General features: G+C 40.6%; 2 protein-coding genes across 6 annotated transcripts; one reads left to right on the plus strand and one right to left on the minus strand.

Annotated features, from left to right (window-relative positions):
• Positions 1 to 89: 89 nt before the first annotated feature.
• On the minus strand, positions 90 to 11,338 carry Abl (tyrosine-protein kinase Abl). Of its 4 annotated transcripts, none has more exons than XM_077413440.1 (10): positions 10,027 to 11,338; positions 9,274 to 9,427; positions 8,872 to 8,981; positions 7,747 to 8,753; positions 7,421 to 7,676; positions 7,210 to 7,344; positions 6,789 to 6,924; positions 6,607 to 6,713; positions 5,393 to 5,556; positions 90 to 5,171 (listed from the first exon to the last, which is right to left on the minus strand). In XM_077413440.1, exons 1-10 carry the CDS (start codon positions 10,151 to 10,153, stop codon positions 2,847 to 2,849), a joined length of 4,521 nt encoding a protein of 1,506 aa, XP_077269566.1. In that variant the 5' UTR covers positions 10,154 to 11,338; the 3' UTR covers positions 90 to 2,846. The 4 variants fall into 4 exon arrangements, with proteins under 4 accessions (XP_077269566.1, XP_077269549.1, XP_077269557.1 ...); XM_077413423.1 differs by having other exon boundaries at positions 5,393 to 5,604; XM_077413431.1 differs by having other exon boundaries at positions 6,586 to 6,713.
• A 334-nt stretch (positions 11,339 to 11,672) lies between these two features.
• On the plus strand, positions 11,673 to 19,569 carry Msk (importin-7 msk). Of its 2 annotated transcripts, XM_077413459.1 has the most exons (20): positions 11,673 to 12,140; positions 13,002 to 13,083; positions 13,164 to 13,314; positions 13,483 to 13,641; positions 13,729 to 13,885; positions 13,961 to 14,151; positions 14,246 to 14,419; positions 14,507 to 14,652; positions 14,723 to 14,886; positions 15,018 to 15,137; positions 15,247 to 15,573; positions 15,672 to 15,858; positions 16,116 to 16,339; positions 16,421 to 16,513; positions 16,623 to 16,849; positions 16,966 to 17,171; positions 17,235 to 17,507; positions 17,581 to 17,724; positions 17,851 to 17,948; positions 18,879 to 19,569. In XM_077413459.1, exons 1-19 carry the CDS (start codon positions 11,859 to 11,861, stop codon positions 17,916 to 17,918), a joined length of 3,375 nt encoding a protein of 1,124 aa, XP_077269585.1. In that variant the 5' UTR covers positions 11,673 to 11,858; the 3' UTR covers positions 17,919 to 17,948; positions 18,879 to 19,569. The 2 variants fall into 2 exon arrangements, with proteins under 2 accessions (XP_077269585.1, XP_077269577.1); XM_077413451.1 differs by having other exon boundaries at positions 11,675 to 12,140; positions 17,851 to 19,569.
• The last annotated feature ends 515 nt before the right edge of the window (positions 19,570 to 20,084 follow it).

The raw sequence follows: 20,084 nt of genomic DNA on the forward strand, positions 1-20,084 counted from the left end.
TGGTATCGGTATTTTTATTCACTATTTGTCTTACAGTAATACACGATATTAAAAATTTGTTAAATTAATCTTCCCGTCTGTAACATATGATATGAAATATTATGAAGTAATAAAACCTTGGAATATATATGAAAGTGTATTACATTTTGCAGATAGATCCATAGATAGACAACCGCATGATTCTAGTCAAGGTTGATAGTTATGTGAAGTACGAGGGGTACTCCAATTTGAAGATCAGTCAACCTTCATAATCATGGCTGTAAAAAATCATAAATGACTCTTCTAGGAGTAATTAGTCAAATAACTACCAGTCTAATATAAATTAACTGATGAGACTGCTAGTTATAATTATATTATGATAGTTTTATGAACAGCAATAGTTGCAATAGTAAACTGCGATAATTTGTAAAGAAAATTTTGTAACATTTTAAAATTATATTTTTATAAATTTGTATAAGTTTTTGTAATAAATAAAACACTAATACAATGTGTATGTTATATTATTTGTCCATGATAATATAGTAAAATAAGATACAATTCTGATAGTACACATTACTATCCGGGGCAAAGCTATGAGTCATTCAAATTGGAAAAAAAACAACATAATTCGGTAATTATTTTTATTTTCGCTTTCAATCTTATATCAATGTATAAAGCAATATTAAAATTTTGTATTAGTAAATCAGTACGTTGGTCGATTCTTGAAGAGAGTAATTTTACATAAAAAAATTAAAAATAAATACGAGAGAGTATAAATAGACATAAAATTACTATAATACACATTATATAAAACATTAATTTTAGTTATCTCTTTCAATAATACAATTTCACTCGAATAAACGTCTGGTGACTAAAATTTATTCGTATAAACTATTATTCGTTTCTGTTGAGCATGATTCTTTTGACGAAAAGAAGAGAAAGGAGAGCTTGATTAGTTTATCACAGGTACAAAAACATATTTAAAGAAACTTGGGAGATTGGATCAAAAGAAGAAATACATTTACATGATTAAGACTACTAGTGAATTCAATGTATACTATGTATACTACTAGCTGTAACGTATGATATAGGCAGTGTCATAAGAAATAGTTCATCGATGACATATTTCCTGTATCTATTGCATTCTCCTTTAGTATCGAGCACAAGCCGAATGAAGTATAAGCCTGAAAACCTCCATAAAATCAGTCCGGTGCATTGTCAGAGCAATATAGCTTTACAGTCTAGCTTACTTGTTCCTCCGCAGAGATGCACACAGCCGACGCTAACGAGCATCTGCGTGAAACTTTGTAATATTATATCGTCGTAAACAACAGAAATTTAACTGCGTATACGTAATATTTACTAAAGCTTATTAATTTCTTTTTTATCTAAAATCATAAATACGGAAGAATAAGTGCGAGTAACAAATGCATGATTATTTAAAAACTTTGATTGCGTATGATAGCAGATAAAGAATACTGTACAAAGACACAGATAATACATATCGTATATTATTATTTGTCCGTTACTTTGTTCCGGCTCTCGCTTCATTCTGACATAACGTGTTTATCGATTAAGACGCACTTCCCATAAATTATTGTTACTGAATCAGTTCACGGTCCACATGGATGTCTTCAGGCGAATATTTCCGCTATTGTGCCTTTGGAAGAACCACACCATCATGGTTTCCATACCATCATGGATAAAAACGAAGCACACGACACTCAAAAATTGTTTGATTAGTTACATTCGATTTTGTGGCTTGTTTGAATATAATTTTACGTATAGGCGTAATCGATTACCGCGCACGCGCGTGTGTGTATAGCTGTTATATCCAACTTACTCTATACAAATACAAAATCGTTTATATTGTCCCACAGTACACATGAAACGGCTTATGCTTAGGTGTGTGTCCGTATTTATATATATAGTCTAGTCTAAAAATCTCGCGTATAATAATATATATGTATATATACTAAGCGCGACGTGTGTATAAAATTACATGTAAAACGAAATCGATTTATATACGCGGTACGTAAGCGACTCGAGGATATAGAGTTTTTAGCGATATTTCCGCGCCCGCGAAGACTCTCGCCTTCGCGTTCAATATGCTCCCGCCTCATGCCAATACGCCGATTATATACTACTGAGAATTTTTTGCGTAATCGGTTATTCCATACAGTAACTATAATCACATTTACTATCGTATATGAAAACCGTCGTATGTCTCGACATAAAAATTCAATCATGCAATGGTGTATACGTTTTCTTCTCGTCTTAAGGCCGTATTTCTGCCAGGCCCGTGTGTTGCACGCTGACCACAGCGGTCTTCCAAAGATCTTCCAAAAAAGAAAAAACGCATGGATGGTATTGCAGGCGGAGATGTAAATGTATACGAACTTTGTAGAATTTGCTGCACAGGATTTCCGTTCGAGTTGTGTTGTATATCTCGTACGTATGCGTCCCTATGTGACTGCGTGTCGAGAAGTGTATACCGCGGCGACTCATGCAACTTTGGATTATTTTCGCCCTAACACGATCATGCAGTCGTAAAGTCGTATTATCGATTAAGGACTTATTCACATTAAATTCACTCTTATTGTATTTGCTCGCAGATTAACTATGCTTCCAAAAAAGATTTCATTCCTTGATAAAACCTTAATTAGTGACTTAGATATATATTTATATAGATTTATGTATACTATACGCCCACATGCGGATGCGACGAGATAGAGAGAGATAGAGGGGACGAGAGTGATGATTTCTGCGATCGGGGAACATCACAGGAGGAGGGCGGAGGAGCGCGGAAGAAACTCGCAGGGGGGGGATGATACTCGTTTTGATTTTTCACCCGGCTCGGTGCAGCTTTACCTCTGCACCGTGTTTATCACGTCCTTTATCGTGTTCTGCACGTCACACAAGAGTCTCGTGTTCTCAGTGATGTTGCGCGTGCCGGCGGCCCGTAACTGCCTCGCCTGCAACTCGAGCCGGGTGAGCAGGTCGCGGAACTGGAATCTCGCGTGCGGCGCGATCGCCGTGTCCGTCAGGTTGACGCACATGCCGTGCAGCAAACCGACCTTGTCGGAGAGCTGCAGCCAGCTGGCCATGACGATGGTGGGGCTGCCCTTCAGATTCAGAATACTGTTTTCTATGACGTTCGAGATCTCCATCACGCTGTGTTTCGCCCCTTTTGCCGACTCGCCGCTGGTCTGCTTGCCGCCGTCGTCGTCACTCTGCGACTTATTGCAATTCGGCGTGGCGTATATCGAGGAACCGTAGTGTTTGCTGGAGGGCCCGAGCGGTTTCAACGGCTTGGCCGGAACAATCGGCTTTTCCACTTCCAAAGTTACCGAGGACGACGAGGTCGGAGGCCACACTCGCGGGTCGCTCTTGCTGGTCGAGCTCCTGGTCGAGGCACCGCTGTGATCCTCCGGCGAGTCTTCGCTCGCAACGTCGCCGATATCTTGCTTGCTACTCGCCCCTCTCACATTTAATTTAGGACTAAGTGGTTGGTTATCACAAGAAGCCTCTTTATTCTCCCACAATTTCTTTAGGCTACTAATACTGCCGGTGCTGCGGCGCTTGTCATCGTTCGCGTCGTCCACGCCGGACGACGAATCCGCCGAATCCGCGACGTTACTTCCCTGCGTGCTGTCGTCGAAACGCGACGACTTGCTCCTCTCGTCCGCCGTAGCTCTCTCTTTATCGACGTTGTCCACCTTCCGCAATCGGGCCTTGAAATCGATTATCTGACCGTCCGGATTTTCCTCCCTCTGCGGATTACTCCTCTTATCTACCTTCTTTAATTTGAAACCTACGCTAGTGGCACTCAATACGTGGCCCTCCGTAATCGGCGAGGTCATCGGGATCTCCTTGAGACCGCTGCTCCTCTCAGGATGCACGCCCTGCATACTCGTGTGAACGTGTTCCTGAATGCTGGACACGTCGTTGCTCTTCAACACCGAGATCGCATATTCGCTCGGAACGATATGCTGCCTATTGGCGGAATCCATGCTGAAGCTGGCGCACAACTCGGACAAAAGCTGCGACGCCGGATCGAGCGGCGCCGTCGACAGAGGCGCGTTGCTACTAGCGGCGCTGCCGATTTTCTTTGCGGAACCGGTACCACCGTGCTTCATGTCCGCGCTCTGCTTGATCTCGTTGATCAGCTTGAGCTCTAGCATCTCCTTCATGCCAGGTTTGGACTCGAAGGTGTCGGTGGTACCGGCACTACTTACGACGCTGTCGATGGGCGGTGGCGGCGGTGGCGGAGGCGGCGGTGGTGCTTCCTCGGGCGCCGCCATCGTCGTTTCCAACGATTCCGCTTTAATCGCACCGCTGCTCGTCGTCTCCTTTGACCTGTAAACTAATTTTTTCTCGTCCGCGGATTTACCGACACCGCCGCCGCCGCTGCCGCAGTGCGCATCGCTGGTAGTCGTTTCCCGGCGTCGCAGATTTACGCCGAATCGCGAGCTAGCCTCCTTCACCGACGGTTCCGCGTTCCTTACATCATTATTCCTATCGTCCTGATCGTGATCGCTAATCTCGTCTTTGCTTCGCCATTCCGCTTTTACTTTCCTGAGGCCGACCGGCGAACTTGCGATCTTCGCGTGAGAAGAGGTCTCGGTGCATGGTGACGCCGTCGCCACGAGTGGCGGTAGCTCGCAGTGATCACCGAAGGCTTCGTCCGGAGGGGGCGGCAGATCCACCGGCGGTGGCGGGAACTCCAGATCAGCCAGAGTCGGTTGGACCGATCTCGACGGACTGGCGGTGCGAAAGCTGGAATTATTCGGCGCTCGGAAGGTCCGTAGGCCAATCCCTTCCGTGTTAGTCTTCCGGATACCCACGGCACGGCTGCGTGGTGAGTTCGGCGGCTGATAGGTATTCACCACTCCGCTCGAGGAATTACTGCGCGTCATCTGCGGTTGACTGCGCAGATTGTTCTGACGAGGTGAAAGAGAACGATGCTGCGGGACCACGTCAACGGCACTCGCGATGACGATGTCTTGCTGCTGTTGTTCGATGACTGCGTTGGACAGAGAGGACGCAGCAATGTTCTCCTGATTCGGCGGCATGCCACTCTGTCGTAGAGACTCCAGATACGCCCCGATTCTGGCTCCTTTTGGCAGAGTCCCGTAGCGGTTGATCGCCCTCTTAACATTTTGCACCTCCAGCGCACCCACGTGTACCAGCTGAAATACATTTTCATTCTAAAATCGCAGAATCGCTTCCTCGGCTCGAGCATCGCAAGTTATTCAAGCAGTGCTAAATGCATTTACCATCGAAACGGATTTTACTCTGAGATTTTCAACACATGTAAGACTGTTATCGTTACGAGTAAAGAAGGTATGTTTATGTGTTTAGTATATATATAGTTCTGAAATTGTGGCCGCTCAACGTAAGATCATTGTACCTTCTGAGGCAGTACTTCCTTAGATGTGTAAGGTCGAGATTTAATTTGTTTCTGATTGCACGGTAAGTTGGATACTGGTTCCGGCGAGGTTGACGGTTGAGGAACAAAGTTATGTTCTGCTGTCCCTTGCGACCCATCTCCGTCGTCGTCCATATCGCAACCTCCTGTAGTAATTGACTGTGTAGCCATTGTCACGAGATCACGTGTGATACCTGAGTCGCCATTTAATAAAGTGTACTGTATACAATCTATAGCTAACATATCTCTCCAGCATGTAAGCGAAACGCGTTATAGAAGAAATTCCATTTCTAGAGGAAAGCTAAGAAAAGAACATTTGCGACGCCTATCAATCTTAATTCTCTGCTTTTCCTTCTCCTCACACTTCATTTCATTCATCCTAGGGGTCATTCTCCTTTAATCGACATTCAGTTAACAGCAGATCCTTAAAAATTATGCTCATTGTAATCCTATTAGTTAGTTAGTGCCATGACATCGTCGACAATGAATAATCAGTAAAAATGGGAAATGGTATATGACGTGTGTTAGTCTTCTGAATGATTTGTTGTGATATATGTATGAATAGAAGCTCAGTAAACTCACATAACACTGCTTGAACACAGTTGAGTTTTATACGATGATAAAATCGACGAAATAATAATTAATGCCGTTGCGCAACCGAATGTTTCATCCTTTAGAATGGGAATAATTAAACGAGAAATCAAATTGATACATATCTAAAAATCTAAAACCAAAGAAGAAAACGACGTTCTACTTGTACCTCTGCAGAAACAAATATCATGCACGAGTATATATGGAGCGTGTTGGGTTTGTTACTCAGTACGATAGATAACATATGTAAAGTACCGTCCCTTACTCGTATAAATGGGAACGGAGAACTGCAGCTACAATTTACATTATGTACGAGATGCAAACGCTCGAGTATGCATTAATAAAATATATCCAAGTACTATTATATATATTGAAAATTAGTATATATTCGGCATGTATTTAACATTCAAGTATACATACTAGCTCGAGGAGAATGACCCACATTCATGAAGCCGTAAATCACTGTGTAGGCGGAGATGCATATCAAAATTAAACTTAAAATTAACTGAAAGTTGACGAAAAAAATTAAATGGAAGCGGCATTCGTGCATTCATCATTACACTTAATTTGATATAGTGGAATACCTTCAAAAATCTTATCAATACCATTTAGATCTGTGCCATCGTCAAGCGTCATAGTGCTCACTTCGACATTTTGCTGGTCTTGTTCTTGATAGGCAGAATCTCGAAAAGAACTGCACGATGATAGCAAGCTGTCGCAGAAGACACATAGTTTTATTATGTAACAAATCATGATTGTATATTTTGTGAGAAAAAAGATAATATACCTTGTTCGTTTGGGAGGCGCTGGCGCTTGCTTTCCTTTTTTATTGGTAGATCTTCGCATTTGAACCATATTACTATTACTTCTACTCGACAAGCCACCCATAAAAGTACTCAGCTTGCTGACCGAACTGACTCCTTCTACATAAAATATATTTCGTTGAATAAATAATAATATACTAAATAATTTCATGATGTAAAACAAGACATTAAATTACAGTCAAATATTCTATCTCAAAGATAAAAAAATATCAGAAACGATATATAAAATTGTTTAATACTCCTTGAAATATATATCAAAATTTAAAAAATCTATTTCAATTTGTCTTTCATCATGTTATAAGAATAGTTGACACCTTTATACATTTCAACGCTAAGCGTGACAAACAGTTGAGTCATTATCGATGCTATAATATTAAGTATTACCTTGCGTTATACCGGAAGAAGATAATTGCTCGGATACAAGAACAAGCCCATGTATATTTCCTGTACTTCCAGTTTGCGATTTTTTGTATGCTAGCAACGGAATTTCTCCTCCACCTTGAAGTTGCTTCTCTACCTCTGAATATGATAAGATACGATAAAAGCGCAGTTCTTTACACCAAATAAAATTAGGTATCTAGAACGGTTCATTTACCTTCGGTAATACTCGATTCTTGAAACATATTTTCTAACGAGTGGTGTATTTCCTTAAAAGTTGGCCTCTCTGCCGCCGACCACTGCCAGCACTGACGCATCAGTTCGTAAACTTTTGGTGGGCAACCAGGGGGACATTCCATTCGATAGCCTTTTTCCAACATGTGATAAACGTCCGTTAGGTCGACACCAGGGTAAGGGGACATTCCGTAAGTTGCAATCTCCCACAGCAAGATACCAAATGCCCACACGTCAGACTATAAAAATCACCAATCAATATTCGTAATCCAATAACGCGATAACGATACTTCTTTACGATTTCTGTACCTTTGTGGAGAATTTATTGTACGCTAGACCCTCCGGTGCAGTCCATTTTATGGGAAATTTCGCGCCAGCATGAGCTGTGTACGTGTCGTCTCTCATAAGACGAGCTAGACCGAAATCCGCGACCTTGACGAGATGATTCTCGCCGACCAGACAATTTCTGGCCGCCAGGTCGCGATGAATGAAATTTCTGCTCTCTAAATAACTCATGCCGCTCGCGATCTGTGTAGCCATGTGCATCAGAACCACAGCGTTGATCTGATGCTTACTCTCGTTCCGCAAGTAATCCAGAAGATTTCCCTTGCTCATGAATTCCGTGATGATGTAGAACGGCGGTTCGCGCGTACAGACTCCCAATAATTGTACCAAATTCCTGTGTTTCATCTCTTTCATAATGGCCGCCTCCTCTAGGAAATCCTTCAACGCCATCGTATCCTCCTTCAGCGTTTTAACCGCCACGGTCATGTTGTATCTCTTCCAGACCGCTTCGTACACATCGCCATATTGGCCACCTCCTAATTTATGCCTCATTACTATGTCCGTCCTGTTAATCTCCCATTCGTCCGGCTCCGGACTCAACGGAAAGACGGTAGGCTTATTATGCTTTGGTGCAGGATATAGCAGTTGCGTTATAAGGCCATCGGCAAGCATCGAATGATGATGCACTAGCTCAGCCAACGTGTTAAACTTGCTCTCTGTCGTGACAAACATCTTTCCTTCGCTATCTTCGTTGATCCTGTAGTGATACACCCGACCCTCGTATCTCAAAGAGATGCTACGTTGTCCAGGACTGCTCTCCGATTCCCGTACAAGAAAACTACCGTTTATCCCCGAACTCAGCAGATATTCTGCAGCATTTCTAGATATTCTTCCATGATACCAAGAGTGTTTTTCCAAGGAGTTCACGGGCGTTACGTAATTCGATGGTACCCAACCTACTTGCCCGGTGCTCGAGTGGGCCTCGCACCATTCGCCGCTTTTATTGTAACTTAGAATACGTACTTGTTCACCTGTACCAGAAAAGTTAAAGAATAGCATTTAAGTTACGTGATATTTATAAACGATCAACGTGTACGCATCTAAAATACTTGATGTAATACGTAAGATTTAACAAAGATAAGTTAATACCCTTCTTCAGACTAAGTTGATTCTCCCCACCAGCTTGAAAATCATACAAGGCGACAAATAATTGAGGATCATCCTCTTCCTGTGCTAAGAGATTTTCCTTACTAGTCCACCTGCATATAAAAAATAGAAAATATTATTTCTAGAATTAAATAATCGATGATATAAGGATGGTAGATTCATTTTTATAAAATTGATGCATTTATTATCTTTATATTCTAAATCTTGTAGATCATAAAACAAAGTATGTAAAAGAAATTACGTAACAAAGATTTCCTTCGTATTATATTGAAAACAATATATATAAGAATCTTTTATAATTCTATCTAACCTTACAGAAGTATGTAAAACAGTTATTATATAAGCATGACATATGTTACTTCAGACTTTAAACCGCGAACTGACCTGTTTGCCGCTTCAAGAAGTCCGCTAGCGGACACACTGGCGTGCTGTTGAACATTGGCTTGCTGTGAAATTGATTGAACGCTAGAACCACTTGGGGGATCACCTTCTGGCAATGCTGGAATGTGAGGTAGAGGTCTACTTTGCAAAAGTGCCTCTGTAAAAAATAGAAAAAAATTCTATTTGTAACCTTCAATGTACCAGAAGGAAGATATCCGATACTGAATCTCAAGGCAGATCTTTGCTTATGTAACGACGCAAGATGGAAAACCTCATAATTACATTCAAGATATTTAACATACAATGAGAATAATTAACTAGTCACATTTGTATGGAATCTCATGCGGATAACTTTTAATTTGTGTCTCTTTTCTTACAACAGATATATACGCATGCTTGGGTATTGCAAAACCTTCAATAGCCACTAATGTCCATACTAACACAGCGACACGCGTGCCAATACAGACATTAATTTACACTGACTACAGACTCAGAAAGCGTTATCGCGAAACAAGATTCTTTCCAAATACTACTCTCTTATCATCGCTACTACAAGGTAACGCGACATTGTATCGCGTCAATTCATGAAAGCACAACTATGACAAACACGCCAAGCGCAGGAAAAGCATGCCAGTTCCACCATGAGTCGCGGAACCGTCTCGTGCGTCAACGGAACAGCCGGTGGAACGTGTGCCAGAGTCCCTCGACCCGGAGGTGGAGAGCAAGGTGGACGGACGATAGCGTGCGTGTTCTCACCGCTGTGCTCGGTGAATATGTTAGAGCCTATGACGCGCATATCCTTGAGGTTCCTGGGCTGCTTGCGCGTCTGCCGCACGGTGGACCCGGCGGGGATCACCCTGTCCTTGGTCTGCTGGGCGCCCATAGCGTATCGCCCGCCGATTAACGTACCATGCCCCACGTCGCTCTGGGCCCAGTCGCACCGTCCGGCTCCGGCCACCCTCGCCGCGCGGGGGCCACTCCGGCCACTTCACTTCCGGCACTCGGCAGGCGCCGGCGACGGGCCCGACATCGTCGTCGATCGTCGTCGTCGTCGTCGTCGTCGTCGTCGTTGGCGTAGACCCGATCCGCGCGAGGACACCGCGAGCGTGTCTCGGCCACGAGCCACGAGCGGGCGACCCACCCACCCGATCGAAGCACGGATCACAGTGCGGGCCGCGGCGGGGCCATTCACATTTTTACATGTCAATTACCGCTCTCCCTCTCTCTCTCTCCCTCTTTCTCGCTGCCCCTCGCCATATTTGACAGCTTTTGACGTCGATTATTTAGTTTGTCGGTGCATTGCTGCGCGGCAGCACGACGCCTGGGCGGATTCTCATGCGGTGCCCTACACGACGGTGTCGACGGTGCCCCCGTTCGCACGTTCCTAATTCCGCGCTCTCTCTCTGTTCCGCGCTGTCCTGTCAACCGTGGTCCGTGGTGTGGATCCGTGCGCGATATCGATATATTCTTTCGCGCTCGAGCGGAAGGCGCACGGACCCGCCGCGCCGCGCCGACCAAGGGTGCGTTCCTTTTGGGCGCTCAGCGCTCACGCGCTGTAAGCATCGCTCTATCTTCGTTTGATATTCGATGTGCAACGAAGATAGAATGATGCTTACAGCAGCTTACCAGCGCGTGAGCGCCCAAAAGGAACGCAGAACGCAGCCCAAGCGTCGATAGTCGATGATCACTCTGCTCGATAACTGGATTCTTTATCGATCCGGTCTTGGCTTTACTTTTAGCTGGACAGTCTCTCTTTTTTTCCTCCTCGATGCCTACGCACTCATTTCATTTCAAGCGCGAGAAGTTTAATCGCGACGCGACTGGAAAAGAGAACGAATCTGCAAAGGCGATCCGTAGACGAACGTGTGAAAACCGACCAATCACGTGGATGCGAACAGATGCGAACCATCATCTTTCAAAGGCTCGTTTTTCAGCCCAAACTTTTTCATACTTTTCCCTCCCTTTCCTCTTTTTCTTTCTAACGTCTGGTTAGTACGCCTATTTCGCTCTAAGTGCAGCAAATGCAACGTGGTGCAGCCTCAAAAAGCAAACCTTAAATTATAGACACGAGTCACACGAGTACAGATAAGTGCGGAAGAGAGAGAGAGAGAGAGAGAGAGAGAGAGAGAGCAACGAAAGTTGAAAGATAAGTAAGGGTTCTCAACCTCCGATCACTTGTCAAACAATGCCTGTATTTTGATTTTTCATTGTTCAAAATGTGAAAAAAGGATTAGATCGGAAATAGAGAGTTATACATAGGTAAAAATTTTGTTTCAAGCGGCTCCGCCGATTAATTGGCGATTAAAGTTAATCGGGATTTAATCAAGGTCGCCGTGAAGAGTCCTTAGACCCGGTCTACAATGGATGTCGTAAGTCGGAGTCGTAAGAAAATTGACCAATCACAATCTATTATTCTCCTTGCGGTCGAAGAATAATGGAACTGTGATTGGCCACCAATTCTTCATGCTTGGGGCGATATCCATCGCGCGACGGCGCGGCGCGCTCGCGCCGTGTCGCGGGATCGCATCTCACGCGAGCCCCATGCCCCGCGACCGGATGCGACGATTCAAAAGCCAATCCACGCCGCCATGTTGTTGTGTCACGTGACCGCACGGGGCAGGCAGGGGCAGGCAGGCGGGCGAGTGAGGCAAGGGGCAAGGAGCAAGGAGCAGAGAGCAGAGCAGTGCGAGGTGAATGCGCCGGGTCAAGTCCGGTGCTGGGAGAGTCGATCGCAAAAATTCAGGCGTCTAATTAATACGAGGCGAGCTGAGGCAGCCCCCGGAGCGATGGACGCGCGTAAGCTCACGGAGCTGCTGCGGGCGACGATCGACCCAGCGCAGCAGAAGGAGGCGGAGGGGCAGCTCACCCAGGTAGGCCCGCGACGGACTCGAGGGATTCGCGGAGTCGGATCGAGGGAAAAACGTGCTCGGCGCGATTTCGCCCGGCGAGAGGGTGGGATGGGGCAGGGGGAAACGGAACGATCTTCCGAGAGCATCTCGGAAAACATGTGGGTCCCGTGACCCGTCCCGTGGGCCCCGTACCCTCGCGCACGGGGCCCTCCCGCCCTTCGCCCATGTGCGCGAAATCGCGGGACGCGTCCTTGCCGAGGATAATGCCGGCGTGCTTACCACCGTTCCCGCCGCCGCAGGGGGGAGGGGAGGGCTCTCCACTTCTCGCGGACGCCGATTCTCGTCTATGCGTCTATCCGCGCGCGACGATCTCGGCCCCGACGAGGAAGGCCCGCGAGGGGGAACGGGAACCCTTTGTCCGACTCTCGGACGTGCGCCCGCTCGCCCCGGTCGTATGTACGACACGCGGGTCCCGCTTCTCGCGCAGCTCGCACTCGCTAACCTCTCCTCGCGAGGCGCGAGAGATTTAAGTACTCTCGTGGCGGGCCTTTGACCCCCCGACCACGTTTGGAACATGGTTCTCAAGATCGTTCCGTATATTTTTATACGTTGCATGCCAACACGTCGTACTTACCATCCAGCGAAATTGTTCCAACATGGCCTGTAATTTTGTCATTTACGTATCGCTATCATATTACTTTTACATATATATTTTCGGTATATATGCGTAACATATGCTATCTATTCGTTCTCTATATATTCCGTAAGTTTATCTTGAGCTCAGAATAAATGTTATTGCGGTAATATCGGAGCAATAATGATAATGCAACAATATTATCATAAGCGGTAAGGCGATATACGATGTGTACTTAAATTTTTCAGATTCACAAAATTATTGGTTTTGCACCAACTCTCCTGCAGGTAGTAATGTCAAACGAAGTTGATATGCCCGTCAGACAAGCCGGTAAATATTTATTTGTTGGGTAACAGAATCGAAGACAAAGGATAAATCATGAGGCGCGATTTATTTCGTTGTTTTTATAGGTGTAATTTATCTAAAAAATTTAATTACTTCAAATTGGGCCGATAAGGACACTGACACTGGACCCATAGAATTTAGTATTCATGAGCAAGATCGTGCGATGATACGCGATGCCATAGTAGACGCCGTGGTACATGCCCCAGACTTAATTAGGCAAGTTGCAATCCCACTCATATTGTTAATAAAAAAAAAAAATATATATATATATATTATAAAAAATATATATATATTAATATAAAATGTATATATTAAAATTATCATATATATATATATATATATATATATATATATATATATAGCGTATCTGTATTATATGTTTAGAATACAACTAGCGGTATGCATCAGTAATATAGTTAAATACGACTTTCCTGGACGGTGGACACAAATAGTGGACAAAATTACGATATACCTTCAAAATTCAGATGCTTCGTGTTGGCCTGGCGTTCTCCTCGCGCTGCATCAGCTTGTTAAAAATTTCGAGTACGTTTGTTCATTAGTACATCTTTGGTAGTCTGTTATGTAGGAAATGATTTTATAATGCTTTGACGCCTTTGTTCTGATGACTAGGTACAAGAAAGCAGAAGAGAGGGGACCATTAAATGAAGCGATGAACTTGTTATTTCCTATGATCTATTCATTGATAGTACGCTTATTGCCAGATTCATCTGAGCAATCTGTTCTACTTCAGAAACAGATATTGAAAATTTTCTTTGCACTTACACAGGTATACGAGAATTATGGATAAAAAAATAATATATTGGTTGGAAAATATCTTGAAACTTTATGATTATCCTTACAGTACACACTTCCTCTTGACCTTATTTCGCAAAATGTGTTTTCACAATGGATGGACGTGGTAAGACAAATAGCCGATAGACCGGTACCGCCAGAGACTAATAATCCAGATCTTGATGATGACGAACGCGCGGAACTGCCTTGGTGGAAATGTAAAAAATGGGCGTTGCATATTTTGCACAGAATGTTTGAGAGGTAATTAAAGTCATTAGTGACGGTCGAAACTGACGTTGAAAATTAACGAAAGTGTAGAGATATTTACATTCTGATTTGTCATGGTTAATTACAGATATGGTAGTCCGGGAAATGTGACCAAAGAGTATAAAGAATTCGCTGAATGGTACTTGCAAACCTTCAGTGCCGGTATTCTCGAAGTGCTTCTAAGGATCTTGGATCAATATCGTAGAAAAATTTATATCTCTCCTAGAGTGATACAGCAATCAATCAATTACATCAATCAGGGGTAAGGATCTATCTGTATGTTAATAAATCCAAGTTTCATCAGGTTCCACAAGGTTTAATAAACGTGATAATTTTTCTGAAATTCTAGTGTGAGCCATGCGTACTCTTGGAAATTTTTGAAGCCTCATATGTTTGAAATTATACGCGATGTTTTATTCCCCATTCTCTCGTATTCCGCCGCTGATGAGGAACTGTGGAATACCGACCCATACGAATACATCAGAGTAAAATTTGGTAAATTCAAGTTGATATTGAAGCGCATTGGCCTAAATGTGGAGAACTTTACTTATTAATGTGTTTTCAGATATTTTCGAAGACTTTGTATCGCCGGTAACGGCAGCACAAACTTTGTTGCACTCGGCGTGTAGAAAACGAAAAGATATGCTACAAAAAACGATGCAATTTTGCCTGGAGGTTTTAACTAGTCGAGATGCAGATCCAAGACAAAAAGATGGTGCATTACATATGGTGCGTTTATGAATAAAAAACGTGTTTGCTACTTGAATTTTTTTATGTGGCTACTTTAATAATTTTTTATTATTTTTGCACATGTGTTTCGTTTATCGTTAATGTAATACATAAAATTATATTTTATTTAGATTGGAAGTTTGGCCGATGTTTTGTTGAAGAAGAAGATTTACAAGGAACAAATGGATAAAATGTTACTGCAATACGTATTTCCGGAATTCAGTAGTCCCCATGGACATATGCGAGCGAGAGTAAATAAAATTATTCCTAGAATTATCATTATTATGTAATATATTACGTAATAATGATAATGATAATATTTATCAATTTTTCATGCAGTGACAATGACTATGCTTTTAGGCTTGCTGGGTGATGCATTACTTTTCGGAAATTAAATTTAAATCGGAACAAATTTTAGTTGACGCCGTCAGGTTAATTACAAATGCTCTTCTGACGGATCAAGATTTGCCTGTTAAAGTCGAAGCTGCCATAGCGCTTCAGATGGTGCTTTCGGCACAACCAAAAGCTCAGAAGTACATCGAACCGTTAATTAAACAGATAACACTAGAATTGCTGAATATTATAAGGCAAACTGAAAACGATGATCTGACAAGTGTTATGCAGAAGATCGTCTGTACATACACTGAACAACTAATTCCAATCGCTGTAGAAGTTTGTCAGCATTTGGTAAGACATTTGCATGTAATATTTCGAGAAGGATTATGTGAATAAAGTAGAATGTTATTGTGCTGTATGATAACATCTGTTATGTATTGTTTATCCAGGCTGCTACATTTAGCCAAGTGCTTGAAACAGATGAAGGTAGCGACGAGAAGGCAATAACAGCGATGGGCCTCTTGAACACAATAGAAACATTATTAACAGTAATGGAGGCACAGCCACAAATTATGCTGCAACTTGAACCGATTGTCCTCCAAGTAGTAGCTCACATCTTTGGACATAGCGTAATGGGTATGTTCTTTTACGTTCAAATTTCTATTCTGAATGTAAAAAGAATACTGTTCTATTTTTTTTTAGTATTTAACTTTCAATTACGAATTTACACCAAGTAATCTTGGATTACTTATCTTCGATTTTTAATATATATTAATAATATTTGTACACTTACATAATATTTTCTTTTGTGATACATGGTATATACTTCTCTAATATGTTTATTATTATATTAAGAGCACAATAAGAAAAATAGAATTTTTTTTCTTAATCAGAATTTTATGAAGAAGCGTTATCGCTAGTTTACGACTTAACGGGTAAAGGGATATCTGAAGACATGTGGAAAGTCCTAGAACTCATGTATCAACTTTTCCAAAAAGACGGCTTTGACTATTTCACTGACATGATGCCCGCATTACATAATTATATCACCGTCGATACTCAGGCGTTTTTATCGAATGAAAATTACATTGTTGCGATGTTCAATATGTGTAAAGCTGTAAGTATTTTAAGGGAAGATTGTCTATACAATCCCCAGTATTATTATTTTCTAAACAAGCTACTATTTTTTATGTTATAGGTCTTAACTGGTGAGGGTGGTGAAGATCCAGAGTGTCATGCTGCCAAGTTACTAGAAGTCATAATTTTGCAATGTAAAGGACATATAGATCAGGTAATGTTACGTAATATCCGTAGAAATTGCAATTGCACATGCAAATGAATTTAATTGTGATCTGTGAAATAGTACGACGTAATACGAATAAAAAACGATTCAATTTTAGTGTATACCATCACTTGTGCAATTAGTCCTCGAACGCCTAATGCGCGAAGTTAAAACTTCAGAGTTGCGAACGATGTGTCTTCAAGTGGTCATTGCCGCTTTATATTATAATCCTGCCCTTTGTCTTCAAACAATGGACAGTTTGCAAGGAAATTTCGATCAGTCGACAGAGCCACTCGCTTCTCGTTTTATCAAACAATGGATCAATGATACTGATTGCTTTTTGGGGTATGTATTTTTATCATATAAAACATTCTAGTACGAAATTATTAATATAAAATACAAAAGTTTAGAATATTAATTTTTGTATTTGTAATAACGAATTACGTGATTTCTCTCCACAGCTTGCACGATCGTAAATTGTGTGTTCTTGGACTGTGTACATTAATCAGCATGGGTCCTGCAAGACCACTTGCCGTTAATGAATGCGCAACGCAGATTATTCCATCCTTAATCTTGCTATTCGAAGGTTTGAAGAGAGCGTATGCTGCTAAAGTCACGGACGGAGACGATGACGAGAACGATGAGGAGGAAAGTGATATTGACGAAGGTGAGTGCTTCGTATATAAATGATAATTAATATGATGAGCTAATTAAATATGGTGATTTTCAGAGGTTTTATCATCTGACGAGGACGATATTGACGATGCCAATCAAGAATATCTTGAGAAATTACAAGATAAGATAACTCGAACGTCCGCTCAACATGGCTTTAATGTTAATGCAAATATTCAAGATGGTCACGGTGATCATAGATCAGATGACGATGATGACGATTCAGAATACGACGGTAACGAGGAGACTGCTCTCGAAAGCTATACCACACCCTTGGATTCAGATGATTCCAATCAAGATGAATATGTTGTCTTCAAGGAAGTCATACAAAGTAAATATCTACGAGATAAATTTCAAGTTACACATTAAAATCTACAATTCATGTATTTCTTATCTTCAACTAGATATTGAAAGAACCGACGTGGCCTGGTACAGGGCCTTAACAAGTCTTCTAAGCCCTGAGCAAGAAAAAGCTCTGCAAGAAATTATTCTTTTGGCAGATCAACGTAAAGCAGCTTTAGAAAGTAAAAGGATCGAGCAGAGCGGAGGTAAATTCATACTGCTTTTAACAATTGAGAACTTACCTCGATTGATATGAGTTAATCTATACATTTTTTTTATTTTAATTCTATTATTTTATCTATGTGAATCTATAATTCTTCTAAATTTTCTAGGATATGTCTTTCACTCACAGACTGTGCCCACTTCGTTTAACTTTGGTGGAACACCTTTAAGTCGATAAAGACTTGTAATCATTTCAATTTTAGATTAAGTAAGTAAACAAATTATACAGAATCTGAATCAGACATTTGTAGCACATGATCATTACTATATGACCATTTCGAAAATGTGACGCATTTCCTATTTACTATTTTTCTGTAAACTAATTGTACATTACTAAGGCAATTCAAAACTGTCTTGCTTTAACATGATAACATTAAAATTTTATCTTTATAAAATTAGTCTTGTTCGGTTTTATTATATTACTGTTTTAAGAGACAGCAAATTTACTTCTTAATCATGTGAAAATGTATATTTCTTTCTACACATTTATTATGTATAACAATTAAATTTTTGATTCAAGTGACATAATCCGTGTCTAGCAAGCTATAACAAGTTTTCTTGACAATTTGAAATTTATTTTGAATAAGTACTACTATTGAAATATTTTACTTTCAGACTATCTTTGGTTAAGAAAATTCTAGCATAGCTTGCTAGATATATATATATATATATATATATATATATATATATATATATATATATATATATATATATATATATATATATTCTCATAAAATGTAGATTTAGTTATTTGGCAGTTATTCGGCTCAACCTGTTTTAGCAAAAAGGAAATCGCTTAGTCTATAAATATATGTTACAAAAATTATGTTAAATTGTTGGTATAAATATATCAAAAGAAAACTTTCGAGTGTGTGTATAAACTATATTATTTGATGTTATTAACAATTAGTTCGATAAAACATCACGCTCTTCAGATCTATTTGCGAATTGCTATCTTGCTGAAAAAAGAAAAATGTAACTTGTCAAGGCTACTAGGCGTAATTTGCAAAACTGTGTTTACCTAGTAGAAAATATTTAGATAAAAGTAATTTAGATTTTTAAATAAACTGTTTTCTTTTTTCAAGTCTTTGTTTAAATGTATATTGTATTATATATGGTCAAACATTTCTTTCTGCAGTTACCGATCACTTTACATAAATCCCAGCACAGCTTTATTTTGAAAAAGATAAGTTCTGCCATGTTTTACGCTGTCCAAACTGTACCCTGAAAGATGGAGCCGCATCCAATGGTTTAACAAAGCACTTTGAATAGTTTCTGTAAGTGTAACAAAGCGTTTACCATCTTAGGTCTTGTAAAAAAAAAACTAATATCTATATTGTATTATAAAAGATATTAACAAAAACACGACAAATCTAAGAAGAGCTCTTTCTTTCACGAGGTATTGTAATTACGTAGGACGAACTCGGAGCAGAAATTAACTATAAATATCAGAGCCCAAAATGATAAAGGCGTACAAAGAAGAGGTGTTCTGTGCTGTGGTTAGTGAAATGATTACTGCACAAGAGAGTGCTTTTTATATCAGAATGCAAAAGGACGTATTTGTCAATTACGTGTTTCATCAGAATATAAATTGTGATCTTGTATTTAAGTTCAAGAGTTTGTACTAAAAGTGTTATTTGGTAGTGAAACTAGGTTATCAACATTTTGTTGATAAGGATATATGCTTTTTTATGATATATACTCGACCAAAACTTTTATTATGTTTATCGAATGCAAGGCTTATCTGTTCTTCATATAAAGCTGCAAGAAATTGCTGTGTAATAATTTTAATCCAAATTCAGTTTTTCTATTAAAAGTTCTGTGTACAGGGTGCATGCAAAAATACAGCGGATAGCATAGAAGAGAAATGATATAAGATAAATTAACTTCGTTTAAAGTTAATTAAAGTCTAATGATATAAAACTATATCAATAATATAAGTCAAGGATATATATAAATGTATGTGTATTATTGCTCAATACTTTTAAAATATTTGTTATATATAATGCGCACGTCTCTTTCGAGTTTCAGAAAGCCAGGGATACTTTGCATGTGACAGAATAATTCAAAATTTTTTCAAATATTAGGAAAAATTACATAGTTATGATCAATATGTTACACAATACTTCTAATTGATAAAATGGTATATAAATAGAAGAAAGAGATTTTTGGTATATATATGTGATGTTAAGCGATCATTTTTCCAACGTTATTAGTCATACTTGAATAAATTGCATATTTCTTATAATTTTCTTTTGCAGTGCCCTGCCTTTAGATTGGCTCGTTTAAAATTATAATTATTAATTTCTTGCAGTGTTTATCAGATATATATGTATAGCATAAA

This window comes from Temnothorax americanus, unplaced genomic scaffold, assembly GCF_048541705.1.
Source record: "Temnothorax americanus isolate GAGA-0224 unplaced genomic scaffold, ASM4854170v1 Scaffold10, whole genome shotgun sequence".
Lineage (NCBI taxonomy): Eukaryota > Metazoa > Arthropoda > Insecta > Hymenoptera > Formicidae > Temnothorax > Temnothorax americanus.